The sequence below is a fragment of the Gallinula chloropus genome (genome assembly GCF_964237585.1).
Source record: "Gallinula chloropus genome assembly, chromosome: 2".
NCBI lineage: Eukaryota > Metazoa > Chordata > Aves > Gruiformes > Rallidae > Gallinula > Gallinula chloropus.
In genome coordinates, this window is record NC_140086.1 from 146,562,187 (window position 1) to 146,578,511 (window position 16,325).

Sequence of the window (16,325 nt, forward strand, 5' to 3'; positions counted from 1 at the left end):
AGGAAACAGGTGCAGTGGAAGCTTAGGAAATAGGTTTTTATTTATTTTAGAAATATTTTGGTGTAGCAAATATGCTAAATGATAACAGCGTCAAACAGCATCACATACATTGTATTTCTATATTCATTTTAATTTAAATATATTTAAATTTTCTCTTGGGGGCCTCACCTAAACTACGTTATTTATGAAGCTCAAAACCAATGCCACTCCAGGAACTTCCTCAACTCTTTGCAACAGATTAAATTTTTAACTTTTGCTAACTTAGTTTCAATCATATTTCCATCAAAGAATCTTATTTAAATATTTCTCAAGTCTGAAGGTCGATCCAACAGCTCTGTTCGAGTTTCTTAGCACAAGCAATTTACATTATCCATTAAATTCTGTTTGACTCTAGGTAAGCAAGAAATTGTGATATACCATGATCTGCTTCACAGTGAATGTATTCAAATGCTTCTGATTGTTTAGTGATGAACAGCCCCACAAAGCAATCAACATTTAGACTTGGTTTGCAATTTTTTTACTCTGTAGGGTTTTGTAGATCAAATAATATATATATTCATAGTATAGGAAATTTAAGGTGATATAATTTAATCCTCTCTTAATATTATCAGATAACAGTATCTCTACACCAAGACAATTTTGAAAATGAAGAAGGATAATCTTGCAGTGAAGGACACAACAGGAGTTTATGAGATCCGTTTCCACTTCTGTCTCATATGACCTTGACTCAAATATCATCCAGCTTCAGGTTTCCTTAATTTCTCTGTGGTATCAGGAAGTTAATATTGGTAAGGACAGGAGACTTCTGAACAAAGGTGCTAATGTGCTAATTTAACTCTGTAGGTCTGGTTTGATTTTTTACTCATGACTACCTGCAGGTTGGCAATCAGGTTTCAAATATGAACACAGAAAAATACTGAGAAGAAAGGCAGAGTTAAGATTGTGCAGCAATTTTAACAAGCAAGAGTCCTACTACACACTTATCCTAAATGGTTCGTCCTGAAATACAAGTGGTACAAAGCATTCACTCTTTTAGCCTGTTTAAATTCTTTTGTTGGCAGAACACGATCTTCAATTCACAAGACATTCATCTACGGATAAACTGGGCTACATCTCGTTTGAGTGAACACCATTTGGCTGCAGTTAGATATTTCCTCTTGCTCATACAATGCCAATCACATATGGTAAATCAAAATTGAAAGTAAAATGGGTTTTAAGCTCTAGAAAAACTATATGATGATGGCTTTGCCACAGTAAGCATTTACTTTTAGCATTAAATATACAGAACAAATGTATTTTCAAGGAAAAGGCATCTCTGAACAGCTCTGTCATGTATGCTACATACATATACATATTTATATATAACTATACACACAGGGTATGGATATACACATATGCAGACGTTGCAGAAGTTAACAGAAGTTACGGGCTACACTAGTATAAAATATAAAGTTACCAGTAATTTTCATACCAGAGACAACACATATATAATGCAAGAATAAACACAGTAACCGCTGTGAAAGCAAAATTATGCTGAAGGAATATAATGTCTTGCCAGTTTATTGTAGTTCATAACAACTGCAGAACAATAAGTTATTTGGTTGTTATTCAAAGAATTGTTTTTTTTCCTCAAAAAAAAAAAGCAATCAGTGGTTTATCTACAAATTAAAGTGAGCTACAAGTGCAAGAATGTTCATGTTTGGTGGCAGTGACTATTACAGTCAGAGCATGAGCGGCCTCTGTAATCATGTTAACAGACTGGGAGCTATTAAACAAATGAACTTTCCACACGTCATTTGTAATTAGCCAGGACACAGTGGCAGGAGAACTCACAGAGTCAACTCTGGCTACAAAGTTGTGCCCAAGCTAAGATGACATCCTAAAGCCAAGAATGCTGTGCAGTATTATTTGGGAATACCAGGTGAGCAGGTTTCTGCAGAGCTGGCATCAGTTGTGGATCACAAGCTCAGACACAGCAAAGCTGCCTGCATGCAGCCAGGCACCCTGCGCCCCACCGAGCTTCCCACACCCCACATCAGGAACTGTTCCAGCACACAGAGGGTTAGTCCTACCCACGCCATGCATCTCTATTCCTTTACTTTCATTCCATTTTCCTTATTTTCTTATCTATGCTTCTATTTTTAATACTAGTATAATTTTCCAATAGTATTAATGCACAAGTCTCACTGCATTTTGCTGCAAAGTCACTGCTGCTATATATTGGAAAAAATGCTGAAAATGTTTGTTATTCCTTCATCATTTCTGCACTAGCTCAGAGCCTGGGATGTTAAAGAGTCTTATCAGTGGGTCAGTACATCTAACTGCCACCTATCTCATGCTTTTAAATCTCATCAAATATTAATATTGAGGTTATTGAGGTTTTCTCCCAGGAATATAAACCCCAAACAGGTCAGAGTTCCTATTAGTAATTTTTACATTTACCATCTGAAACACTTTGACAAAGCAAGTATGTTAGTGTTTGATTTAAACAGAATCAAGGAACAACTGAAAGTGCAAATAGTGACTATAGTAAAGTTCTTGCATAAGAGTTTCATAACTGCATTCATCGAATCATTTCAAAGCCCATCCTCTATGGAATTTTGCCTGTTGGGGTCTATGGGCAGCATTTGTCCATCTCTTCTTCCACTGTCCTGTTGCAATACTTTTTTCCTTTCTTTATCCTCAATATAAAATTTCCCTCCCCTGATTTTCCCTTTCTTTATTTCTACTTTTTCTGCATCTTCCTTTCAATGTGAAAATCATCTCTTGTCAGCACAGGCTCCATCTATCACGTTCCTGTGACTTTATTCCTGGATACCATCAAACTACAGACCTTCTCCATCTGCACACCCATCAGTGTGATTTCACTTACCTTTCAGTCCCAGTGAGTACACTGTTTTGCCCCCTCCTCCAGTGTACATGACAAATTAAAGGCTTTTCACTTTGACTGATGCAATATGACTATGATTCTGTATTGTCTCTCAAGAAAAGAGCTAAATGCTGGGAGAGGCATGTGTATGTATCTTCCACAAAGCTATTTACTTGTATTTATATTCACTTTACACATGAACAGTTGACAGTGAAACTAAGAATTGGCATTTCCAGTACAAATAAGTCTTCCTAAAAAAGTTCTGTGGAAAATATCCTCTACTCCCTTTCCTTGATACATGTATAGATCCCAGCATCAGCAAAAAAAAAGCCAGCTTTTCTTCTGCTTCCAAATTTATGACACACAAATATGTGCATCTATTACCAGCTTTACCTGGCATGCATTGCTAGGCTGAAAAGAGTAAAAAACTCAAAGTGGGAAATAGAAAGAAGGGTTCCCAAAAGTAATCCTGCCTAGCTCCTTGCAGGTTTTGAAACATACTTAATTACCAAAGCAAATTGTAACAGATGTTAATGTTACTGTAAATACAGTTATTGATGATGTTTCAGAGAGATCATTTTCTAGACAAATACGACAGTCCTTCCCAGTTCCAGAAATGGCTTAAGAAGAGAGGAAAAAGGAGTAGTTGTAGGATACTTCTAGAATGTTACCCGATTTTGACTAATTTTTAGATTAATTTCAAGTAGAACAACACTACTACCCTGAAAGCTTACCTAAGGAACCCGAGATGACTCACATCTGCTGGGTATCCGAGAAAACAGTATTTCTCCTTAATTCTCTATACTAAAAACAAAGACATGTACGCAGATTTCTTCCTTGTTAAGAAACATGGGATCTATGGAATGAGTTGACTGAACAAAGCAGGCCAACATCCAGTGCCACTTACCATATCTCAAGAAAGCTTCCTAGTGCAACACCCAGTTCTGTCAGGAAAGGGACTCTTTCCACCTGCTCTGCTGAAGTCAACAGGTTTTCAACTTTGGGAAGCTATGAGAGTATCAGTTGGCAAACTGCCCTTTCCCTTCCAACTGCCAAGGAAATTCAGATCATACGACTGGATGCATCAACTACAGTAGCAACAAACTTCCAATATACAGCTAGTTCAGGAAGATCTACAAAACTTCAGTTTCCCCACACAATTACCTTTCCCAACAATGAAGAACCCTGTATCTAGCTGAAGGCTTAAAGTAGAGGATTAAAAAAGAATCAGATGAAACCAAGCAGTTCCAATTTCCCACCTCCTTACAAGGGAATTTGTTAGATACAACTTCAGAGGACAATCATCACTGGGATGTACATACTCCACAATACATAAAAAGGAAAAAAGAATAAATCAGACCCAGCAGTTCTTTGGAGTTTTCTGTTCTCAATGTCACCTTCCTTACATATTTCTGAGATAGGTGGTATGCTGTTCATTCAGCTGAGCAACGCATGATTTTCCAGCACCTCCCATTTTTGGCAAGGGGATTGCTTTGCACAAATAGAGACACAGCCTCCACACCTCACAGCTTCACTGCCATGCTTGATAACACAAAAAAGCTGCCTGTTTTTAGAAAGATCATCGGGGTGCAGAGTTTCCCGGCTTACATGGAATCTTCTTGAAAGCCAGGCAAGTGGAAAGTTTCCCTGAGAGCAGCTCAAGCAACATCGTAGTCACAGAATTTTTTCTACAGCTGAGCTCTGTTCCTTAAAATGCTTCCTTTATGAGGGATCTGAACTCACTAACAGTACTAAACCCATGTTTAGTCACTGAGTAAAGGGTCAGATCTCTACTCAGAAAGACACTCCCCCTCTTCCCAAGAAAATCTGGCAGATGTAGCAGCAGATTGTCCTAAGAAATGAGGAAGAGAGAAAAATCACAATCCTACATTACTCTTCACTCTTTCCTCCTTCAAGAGGCACCACTGCCTCCAAGATGGTATTTCACTGGACCTTGCTTTGTCTAAGGAACATGATAGTAGGTATACTGCTTCACCCTGAGGCTCTGTCACATTTTAAAAGAGAGTCAAAGAAGAGAGAAACTCTTCTTCCATGTTTAAGATAATTAAAGCAGTCAGAGGAGACAGCAGAGACGACAGTAGTAGACATCATACTGCGGGTCTTCCGTGGGTTGTAATTTTGGCAATTCCCAATCAAGTTCAGACTGCCAATTTGGGTGGGTGAGATGCATCTTGTAAAACCTTTCACTTGAAGGTCGCTAAAAAAATGCAGTCCACTACAACAGGAACCATGCAGTTTTGCTGCAGGAGCAGATTTACCTCTTCAAAAGCACCAGTGCCACATTAATTGAAGGCTCTTGTTGAGGGTATTATCCAGATTCAACAACAGTGGACAGAGAGAAATAGCTATACCCTGGGATCAGATACTTTTCCAAAACTGGGGTAGAGCAATTCGACCTAGAACCTAGAAAAACAACAGATTTACTACAAGCTGGAGGAGCTCCTCTTTGTTTCCAAGTTCTGTGCAAATTACGAAAAGCTACAGTGCAATCATATAGTCTGTTATTGTAATTACAAAGCTAATCAAGGGCTTTGGAGTTAACAATAGCATTGGGGCACGCAATCAAACAATGAAATGGAATGAAAGATAGAAAATGCAGATGATTAGAAAACTAACAGTAATTGTGGAACTTCAGAACACAAAAGCCATAGCAAAGAGTTAGAAAAATTGCAACGGAAACCTCTGTGAGAAGTTTTAACGTTAAAAGCATTTAGTTTGGCTCTTAGTGTGCCAGCATCTACATTTTGCCATAGTATCCATACCTTTGTTTTAATGTTAGAGAATGAAAGATGGTTGGAAATTTTAGACCACTTTCTGAATATTTCTAGTTGAACTCACAAACATGTTTGTATTTAAGATTTAGATCCTACTGAAGCGTGATAGTTTCTTACATTGTACTCACTTTGTTATGAGTCTGTACAACTGAAAGAAATAACAGGTCAAGTAAAGTATGCAATAATACTTAAAACAGATGTTGATGTAAATTCCAGTGGAAAGAAAATATTTGTTTCAATGTATGCACTTTCTTAGAGCTTATTTTTCTTATATTGTGCAACTACTGTATTTAAAAGCAGGGACTATTAAGAATCAATTTGTTTAAAAACCAGTAAGAAGTGGTTCTGTGAAAGCCTGTCAAAGAACTGAATGTCCTGACTTTTAAAAAGTTGCATTGCATCGTAAGACACACAAAAATCACCAAGTGTATGGAGGAGGGAAGGGGAGACTATCTGACCTTTTATCTCACCCAGTATAAATTTCACTTATTTTTATAGAAACTGCTGAGCCAATTCTGTACTAATTCAACAGGAGAAGAATGCTCTTCAACCTTTAAAATATTATATATGAAAACATTAATTTTGCTCGGTGCTGCAAAAACAAAGTCAGAGGGTTGAGAAAAACTGTTAACTGCTTTTAAAGGTTTTCATTTCAGCTCTTATATTTATTTTCCTACTGGTACAATGTGATCAAGAAGCTATTGTGCCCAAAAGAAATGCATCCTGTCGTCACAGGGCTGAAACAAACTGGTATATAGATATCAGGGGTATGATTTCTATTTTGGGTTAACTTACATGATTTTCTGTTGGAAATTTTCAGTGGCTGAATCTGCACTTCTGGTCTTCTTAGTGCAAATCTCCTATAAAATGGAAGGTGGTAGGGAACAGACACAAACTTCTCACTTTTCACTGTAAGTTCGCAATTAATAAATACTTAACATCTTGAGACTACTGATAAGTATTCAGAATATTTTACAAGAAATTATCTTAAAACAATGCAATCTAATCACAATCTAAAAAATTAAATCCACAGCTTTTTTAAGCTCTCCAAAACCTGCTGCAGCTCTTATTCCTGCATAGAACATCAGGGTGAATACAGATACTGATGTGCTATTTTCCATATGCTTTTTCTTTCAATCTGGATCAGTGTGATCCTATCAGTTTTTGTCATTATTAATTCTAGCCAGACCAATAAGGAAATCCAAAGTATTTCAGCAACAGGTTTCCAAGTTCAGCTGTCTTACTACAAATGCAGGTTTATCATATCCATGTAATCTATGAGCATTAAACACAACTATGCTAACTTAACAAGCTGGCAAATAAGTGTCATCTTTTACTAAAAAAAAAAACCAATGAAAATTCTCTTGTCAGTACTCACCTCTCCTGGAAATGCTTTGAAGGGATCAGTCCTGCTCTGGGATTGGCATCACCTTCGTGTTTGGCCTGCCACCAGGTTGCATCATCCTGGCTCATGATCTGAAGGATATCTCCTTTTCTGAAAGCAAGCCCAGCTTCTTTACAAGGAATTGCTTTATCCTCATTAGGATCATAGTCAAATAGGGCTCTGATAAACATCTGAAAAATACCGTGTTTTTTCTTTAGAATCCAAATATTAAATGCCATCCAAAGGTATCTCCCTTTTTCGCTTTTACTGTTCAAACCAATTGACCTAAATGTAAAGCAAGAAACATTTACTGCTGTAAAACATCTTTATGGATGTCTAACATTAGAAGTTCATAAGGGAATGTTAAATTCATTGCTTCTGGAACTACCACCCCAATGCAGGGACTCTGTGATTCACCAGGGATAGGACTTTGCAGGTGAATAGTGTGCCCACACAGGCAACAGAAGATAACTGTGAACCAAGGTGCTATCAAGTATCTTCTACCCAGTGTATGATGGAAGAGAAGGAGTAATTGCAAGCAAGCCAGATCACTGCAGAAGACCAAAGATTACCTATGTCAACTTCACGACTGTAGAGTTAGGGCTTAAGAACCATGTTACACTCACCTGTAAATCCAGCACAAGAGTATTGAAGATTACAGTGCGATAGACATTGTCACATTAAACTGAGTCTGGAGGCAGAAATCACATTCTTGGCTCTGCCATCCAAGCAAACAATATGTATCCTCAACATAACAGTTACTGCAATAGCTTCTGAAATAGTCTTTCCTACCTTGCCTTCCTTCACTGGCATTTCTTCCTTCACACTGGGTATAATCTTAAATGTAATTGCTCCTTGAGACTGAGCCTGGTGAGCATTTGAAAAGAAAATACACTGAGAATTAAGCTGTAAATTTCAAAGGAATCTCAAAGGGAAAAACAAAATTAATTTTAAAATACTCAAATCTAACAAACCTGTCCTCTCCCAAACATGATCTATGGAGTTTGATAGCTTCACCATACCAAATTTTGCATTGCTAAGATTAAAATACCCACTTGAAATGTTCAGTTTTATTTGCTTCACTGGTGGGAAGAGGTGGACCATTAACAACCGGGACCTGCATGTTTCACAGCCCTCACTTCTGTACTGAAAGCAAAAGCGAATGCTACAGCTAAAATGCATGCACATTAGAAGTAACTGCTGGACTCCTGGCACAGTTTGGACATCCCTGGAAAAATCCAACTAACATTTCATTTTTAAAAAAATAGAAAAATTCAAACAGGCTTGTGCCATATTTATCATACAAAACTATTTGGGGGGATTTATTCTTTTGGCAACTTTAAGAAACTAAAAAAGAAAAACATATTTGAATAGACTACAAGTACTAAATGGAAAAAAAGCCCTCCACTATAAATCTTAAAGCTAGTTAGCCATCATCAACCACCTCATCCATTCATCTTTCCCTATATCCCACTTAAAGTGTGTCTGGCTGCATTTTACTTATTAACCACAATATATTCCCACTGCCTCAGTGACATTTTGCTATTGAAGGAAGTGCTAATCAGCTGGAGCCTCTGCTACTATTGCATGCAGCCGACAAGTTTCATAAAACTAGCAGAGTGCAACAGACAGCCAATGATTTAAGCAAAATGGAAACAGGCCTGTCCACTACCAAGCGAGACATACTTCTGCCGGCATGTCTGCGATCCAAGAGCTCACTGTTTGACAAGCAGCAGCCAAGTTCTTATTTCACCAGCCGTAGGACTGGAATCAATAACTGTTGCTTTTGAAACAAGCTCTAACTAGCTTTTGATGTTTATATTGCACCTCGAGGAGGTAAATGGGGAAATTATTCACACCTTTTCTAGTGCTATTGTGTTTCTAGAGATTTTTAAATATTAATTTCTGCAGGAAAATATGTTTCTGTAGGGAACACAAAACCGTAAAGCAAATATGAATATCAGCGGGCTAACATTTGAAATGAATCATCTCGGTTATTGAACCAAAACTCTGAGGCAGCCACTTAATTCAGCAGGACAGAAAGGTATTTATGTATATGGAAATGCCTACACCATGCACATAACGACCTGTCACGACCCTCACCGGTTTCTTTGCTGTAAAAGTATTAAAATTTAAAAATACCAGTTTTGAAAAAGTCTAAATTATTTAATTTGCAACACTGCTCCATAAGTGAGTAATTAGGCTGACTTCAGTGATCGTGTAGTTCAGAAGAACACAAACATAATCATATTTATACTGCAAATCACAATAAAATACCATGTCAATACACTGGTTTATTCTATCAAGTACATGTATTATGAAATAATTTTCACATGGAGTTAACGCATTAGTAACAAATACATTTAAACAGCTCGAATCCAACAGATCATGGTGTGCCTTGAAAATTGTAGTTTATATATACACTGAGGTCTGCAACTTTTTGCAACATATTTATAGCCCTATTGCTGTCATTAACTCTTTTACAAGTAAGCTGTAATATATATGTAGTGTGTGGAAAATCATTCTTCAAGAGAAAGAAAACAGGTTTGTAAATGATGGCACTGAAAGAAAAAGATTATGGTAGGATATACTTTTTTCTAAGAAATACACCAGAAATCTTAAGTCTAATTACTTTTTCTTGACTCTCTGAAATTAATTTTAAAATGTTTGGTATTTACCAAAATGTGTATTATTTCTTCAGGTTTTTTATCATCTACAGGAATCCCATTGACTTCCCTCAGTTCATCACCAACATGAATAAGACCTACAGAAGGCAAAGAGGAGTTCTTAAACAGCAGCTATGTATTTTACACAAACGTGAAGCTTTTTTCTCCCTTGTTCATACCCTTTAAGCTCTAACTTAAAAGCAGGAATATCTGGTAAACACAGCAACAGCTACTGTCCTCACAGATAGGTCTGAGATGGTTGGTTTACTCACCTCCCTTCCTTCCTCCTGAAAATTAGTACCATTTCTCTATGACTTTTCCAGACTGTCTTTCATGCAGATGTTTGAAAAACATCTGTGCCAATTCTTTTCCTTCTCGCACTACTTTCTTATTGCTACACAGCTGTGAGTACAGCAAAGATCATTTAGGCTGAGAGTGCTAATTTGTGGCAGAAACGCTTCCTAATTGAACAATGCATATCTAGATTAACTCCATTACCCCATCTAATTGTGAAACACAGCTGTCCTAGATTCTCCCTTCAAGGAAAAGAGGCACTTCAGAGTACAATTCAGGACTCTTGCGTGAATTCTTGCAGACTTCAAGCAACCCAATCCAAACAATGGCAGTCATGGATCTGCTGGTATTTTGAGAATTATCAGCTGAATGTCCAAATGACTGTACTAATATAAAACAATGCAGCCATCCCGAGTTCCTCCATCATCAGGTTGGAAACTTGACATATCCTATCATTTCTAACTATATCTCTCCAACTGGAAACAAACCATGATACATTTCAAAAATACCTTGTCTCTGCTAATTCACAAGATACCTGATTGCAACTGAACTGGGGAAAAAATTCAGCATGAATACTTCCACCAGTACTAAAACATCACTTTGGAAAACTGTCCAAACGCCAAGTATTTTAATTTGGGATAATGATGTATTTAATTTCTAAAACCAGGCCATTTTATTTCACCTTTTTTTGAAATATAGAACTTGAATGGCTAGTGTCAAGCACCAACACCTTACCACTTCTATCCGCAGCTCCTCCACGCATTATCCTGGCCACCACAATCGCACCGCTATGTTCATCTCTTTTAATAGTAGCTCCCTTGGGGAAGAATTTAAAAAAATATATATTTGGTTAATTTTACCATAATTACAATTCACCACTAAAATATAGACATAGCTCCAAGGCATTAAAAATCACTTGCTTTGCAGAACTGCAAAAAGTTGACATTGTATTGATAGGTGAATAAGCCAGAAATGGTACTTGCTCGTGAGAAGAATAGACTAATACATCCCTCTATTACCATCCTCTTAAAATGTGACTTCTTTTCCATTCACTCATGCATTTTGTATGTACACAGCTTTTAAAAAAGGACAAATGTTACAAAAAGTTTACTTTTCAACTTTTTCAATGTTACATACTATGGGTACAGAAAGCTTATCTGTGTTCACAACAGCTGCACTTTCTGCCCAGAACTGCCTGTGAACCCACTGATCATTTTGCTTTACAGTGTTATCAATAAATAAACAGGAATTTGAGAAACGACCCTGCATGTCAGGGCTCACCTGGAATACCTGCGGGACAGAAACGCAGAGGAGGGGAACATTTCCTGAATGAGTCACCACTGTTTTCATACATTACACAAACACAGAGCAAGACATTTAGGCAAAATGACATCATGTAGTTACATTTCCAGCAAACGGCTGTCTAGATGAGAAAAATGCCTTTGTAACTAGAACTGTGCTGAGAAGAGGCACGGGGTGATGGGGAAGCGGCAGGCAGAGACAAGACCGGAGGGAAAGGAAGGGGAGGCACAGAGCAGCTTGCCCAGGCTGGGGTGCCGGTCCTTTCAGGCAGGCGGGATGCAGTGGGGGGGGAAATGCTGGCCCTGCACTGGCAGGGGGGAAACACAGAAACATGAGGGGGGGTTGAGAGAGGTAAGTCATACTGAAAAATCACCTCCCAAAAGTTATTTGCCTCCGTATCTTTAAATAACACCATGAACAAAGCACCTCCTGCACAACAGCTTTTTACCTGCCAATGACGACTTTGCCATGTTAATGTCATTAGATACCTGCAATAGCTCTGTTAATCAACAGAGATGTTTAGGACCCTGACTGGTAAGTCAAATTTCTGAAATATTGGCTATTTGCAATTAGTGACTGAAGAGCACTATCTCACCTCTGAGCACAAGGCAGCAGTACGTGCACTCTGCCACCACAGGTTAGAATCTCCCTTCATTAGAGAAGTGTTGTGTTTGCAGTAACGTACATAAGTACTTCAAAAATTTCCTTGAATAATTAAATTATTTTTTATAGCTACCTTTCTATATTTGTTTGAATTAAATATGAACATCATGTCTATCACTCCTTCAATTATAAAATGTTTCATGAACATAAAGCTGAAATACAAATAGGTTACAGGGGTGGTATTTTCTAACTGACAACTTTACTGATTGTTAACAAACTTGTTTTCCTTTTCCTCTACCTCTAAGATGGAAATACAACACAAAACATGAAGACATACATCGGAGATTAATTTCTATTTCTTTAAATGCAAGCTGCACTTACTGCAAATATGGAAAAAATTAAAACAGTCACCACATGATAGTCTCCTTAGCTGAAACTTTATAAGTAACCAGCACTTCATGGCAAAATTGATGTGCTGTGTTTGTGCATTTTAGTTTATATCTTAAATTTATTAGCATGAAATTTTACCTGTAAGTGCAGTAATTCTGCAATTTGCCAAGCTCACTGTTATGTATTGTTTATAATGTAATTATAGTGGTAAACAGTTGTTTGTGTTCTTTCCTATGCCCTCAGTTTCAAATGAGTCTGGGAGTTTCAGAAAGATAAAGATTAAACTGCGGCCAATCTCACTTTACAAAACTCATAATCACATTTCTGTATGAAAAAAAAATTGAGTACCATTAGGAATATATTAAACTAAGCATTAACACCTCCAGCCTGTATTTCAATATTAGGTTCTTACCTTGAAGCTATTAATTTGAAGTGTATAATTAATACCAGAAAGGTTACATTTCTTTAAAAGTACAAAACATCTTTCCCCCCCACCCCTCCCAAATTTATCCATCAAAAAGAAAAAAAGCAGGATTAGGATGCTAGAGCTAAATATAAACACAGGGCATTTCCACTATATTGTCCACATAGAAACCAGAGACTCAATTAATTTTGGAAAAAACATTGAATAGGAAACTTTTATTCCTTCTACCTAGCAGTCAGCACCTTTAAATGCCACTGAATACAAAAGGCAAGCAATAACTGACAGCTTTCCACTGTCATCTCCCAGCTATGCCAGCCCCTAACACTGATGCCTGAAAACAGGTTCTTCACCTTGGCTTTAGACAGAACCTTGTGTGCGACGGAGACCACAGTATTGACCCAGCCAACATCTGGAAGCGACGGGCAGGCTCTTGTCCAAGTGGAATGGTCACTTCGTGCTTTATGCGATTATCACTCTTGGCACAAAGGGAATTTTCCTAGCACAGATTAGCTGATTTGAAAGACGCCCCAGTAAAGATAACAAGTAAATTGGAACTTTCAAACAAAGCACAAAATCAAGTTTGAAGTCACAGGGAAATTATTTAACCCAAGTCATCTCTCTGTTAATAACTCCACTACGGCAAGCTCGAAGTGAATGGGCAGGCCAACAAAAAGCACTCACTGCTTGAGAGTCAATATATCTTTGCTGTACCTTTCATGTACCTTTTGCTGTACACAAAGAAAAAGGGGTTCCTAAAATTTCTCTTCCCTCCAATTTAGAAAGCTTAAGAAGAAATCATCAAACACACGTGGATTTCTTTTTGAAAACCTGAAGAGTTGATTTTCTGAAAAAGCAGCTTCTCTTGTAGTGCTGCCAGCCCTGCTTAAACTATGAAGTATATATAATCTGGCAAGAATTTCTCCTTATGAGATGTTCAGCTCCAGTACTTTCAGTTACATGTGCAGTGCAGCTCCTCATTTAGAGCTTTAAAAATGGAAGGAGGTTAGACTGGACCTTGAGAGCTGGAAAATATTTTCAGTGTTGTTAGCCAAAAGTGTAAGTTACCCTAAATGAGACATATACAGATGTAATAGCATAGCTCAGTTTAAAATACTTTTAAAGGGAAAAATAAGGAGTTTGGGAGCCATATGGTGATCAGACCGAGAAAATGTTTAAAGGTATACCATGCAAAAGCACTAAAAATAATACAAGCTCCTTCAGCAAGGCTCTTTCACTGTTTTTCGTGTTGGGTTTTTGGTTGTTTTTTGTTGTGGTGGTGGGTTTTTTTCAATTTTAATGCCGTAAAAGTGATTGGTGAACATCACTCACAGTTTCACAGATGTGAGCTTTATTAGTTCATCCATTTATCTGCTGGTTCCAGAACATAAACATTATAAGCCTTTATTTCTAAAGAAAGGCAGACCAGCCTGTAAAATAAATTACTAATAAGAGAGTTTGAAACATCAGTAATATTTTTGCATACCTTTCTGTTAAACAAAAGCACATGCAGATGTTGAATGCAAATAAGTACTTCAATAAGTCTTATTTTAATTAATTCGGGATTGAAGGTGCAAATACAAATATCAGTATTTGTCTATGCTCATGTAGACTATGCACATTAAGGCTATCCCTACACCCAAATTAATCCCCCCTATGAGGTACTTGGTTCATTCACTAATAAGAACTGAGTTGTAAGTACTCAGAGCAAGAGGCAAGGAAGAGCTGTGGAATCTGCACGGGCAGAACATGTAGATGACTCTTAAATCACCACCATTCATCTCACCCAAGTTCAGCTATGGAAATCAGGTATCTAGTTCAAGTTAGGTGTCTAGGCTCCTCCAATAGCTAAATGACAAGAAATTGGCAGCTCTAGAGAATAAATTAATCCTTTTGTTAAGACATGTATCTTAAAGAGATGGACATGGCTCACTCTTTGGAGCTGCCTATTCTTCTCTTGACACAGCAAAGAGATTAGTTTGCAAATGGCTAAGTTTATGTGAAATGAATCCATGGTGAAGAAGCAACCCTCTTAACTTGAATAAGTATCCTTTCCTCTGTCAACTGCATGAGAACTCTAACCACGTTGGAATATCGTTTGGGAGCTGGAAATAGTGGGATGCCAGGAGCCAAACTCCTGGTAGTGTGCCTGTACATCTCTGATATCAGGAATGCCAACCAAGAAAACAGCAGTGGCTGGCAGAGCCCTGGAGAGGTAGGCAGAAGTAAAACCTCTCCAAGATATCTGATAAAAAGCCCTATTACAGCTGGGAGAATTTTGGACTATCTCTTCATGTAAGGTTCAGATAGTGTAAATTACTTTGTTCAGATAAAGTCTCCTACCACAACTTCACCTCACTTGAGTAAGATGCTGCTGGAATAGCATTTTCTAATAAAGCATTAAAAAAGCCCCTAACACAACAACAAAGAAACTGTGGGAGGATTATCAAAAAAAAATAAAAATCTTTGAAGGATCTTCAAAAAAACGGGAGGAAAGTTCACCACTTTCTTTTGAACTGATGAAATCTGGCAAACAGAAGGCCCTCCCACAAACCATGTGTTTCCCTCTCTTTTGAGATGATTACCCCTGGGAACTCAGTGTTCATTAACGTGTGATGAACACTGGCTCAGAACACTCCTGAGGTGCTTAACGTAGAGAAAAGCACGAACAAGTACAAGAGGAAATGTGAGGCAGTTTTATATAAAAATGGTCACTAGATGTATTCTAAAGAAGTTTAAGAGAGTGCTTAATTTTCTTCACAGAGAATACTATTGAAAGTCTTCCAAAGGTTCAAGAAATTCAAGAACTACCAGGGTGTGCAGCTGAGGTAAAGCTTATTATTATGGTGAAAACAGTCTCTACTGTTTATGTAGAAATAGAGAATGAGAACATATCTGAGGTGAAAGGGAAGTTCAGAGAGCTCAGTATCTTCATGTCAAGAAATCAGACAATGTCCATCTCAGAATAAATATTGTATGGTGTCTCCAATCTCATGTTCAGTAGTAAGGATCCTGATATAACTATGCCAGCAGAAGTCAGACTTTATGACTGGAGAATAGTGATTAGATAAACTGAGCAAGTAGAGACTCTTTGATCTGTGCTCCACTAAGAACATCTAAGACTTTAGAACAACCTCTGAAGTTAAAGCAACTAGACACGGAAATGAACAGAAAATAAAATTTTAAATTAGTTTAGTAAACACAGATCGTGGCATATCCCTTCAACAACTTCAGGAAGCATAGATGCAGTAGATCTAATACACTTAACAGAAGCCTGTCTTTATTTATTCAATCATGCCTTATTTGGTAATACCTTATCTGAATAACTATCCATGTTTCTTCTCACCTCTACCTAAGAAAACAGAATTGATCTGGAGAAGGCAAAGACACCAACAATAGGTCTGTTATGTGTTGCAGTAATGGTGTCATAAGAATAACTGACTACCAATCTGCCACAAAGAATGTTTGATGTTAACATTAATAATGTCAAAATGGACTGGAGGAGGGTTATGGAAGAGGAAGAGGAGACTATACACTATTCTTCAAAGTCTTCCTAGAGAACAAGTAACATGCAGAACAGAACTCACCATAAACTTCTCCA

The 16,325-nt window shown here is 37.6% G+C and overlaps 1 protein-coding gene across 1 annotated transcript in view; it reads right to left on the bottom strand.

Moving 5' to 3' along the window:
• Nucleotides 1–16,325, bottom strand: part of MPP7 (MAGUK p55 scaffold protein 7) — a gene marked incomplete at its 3' end in the record, with an annotated part of 145,615 nt that overhangs the window by 24,077 nt on the left and 105,213 nt on the right. The window contains exons 7-11 of the mRNA XM_084279945.1: nt 10,744–10,825; nt 9,727–9,812; nt 7,841–7,915; nt 7,043–7,239; nt 6,460–6,524 (exon numbers count right to left, since the gene is read on the bottom strand). Coding sequence (XP_084136071.1) covers nt 6,460–6,524; nt 7,043–7,239; nt 7,841–7,915; nt 9,727–9,812; nt 10,744–10,825 — 505 coding nt within the window. The remainder of the gene's footprint in view (nt 1–6,459; nt 6,525–7,042; nt 7,240–7,840; nt 7,916–9,726; nt 9,813–10,743; nt 10,826–16,325) is intronic.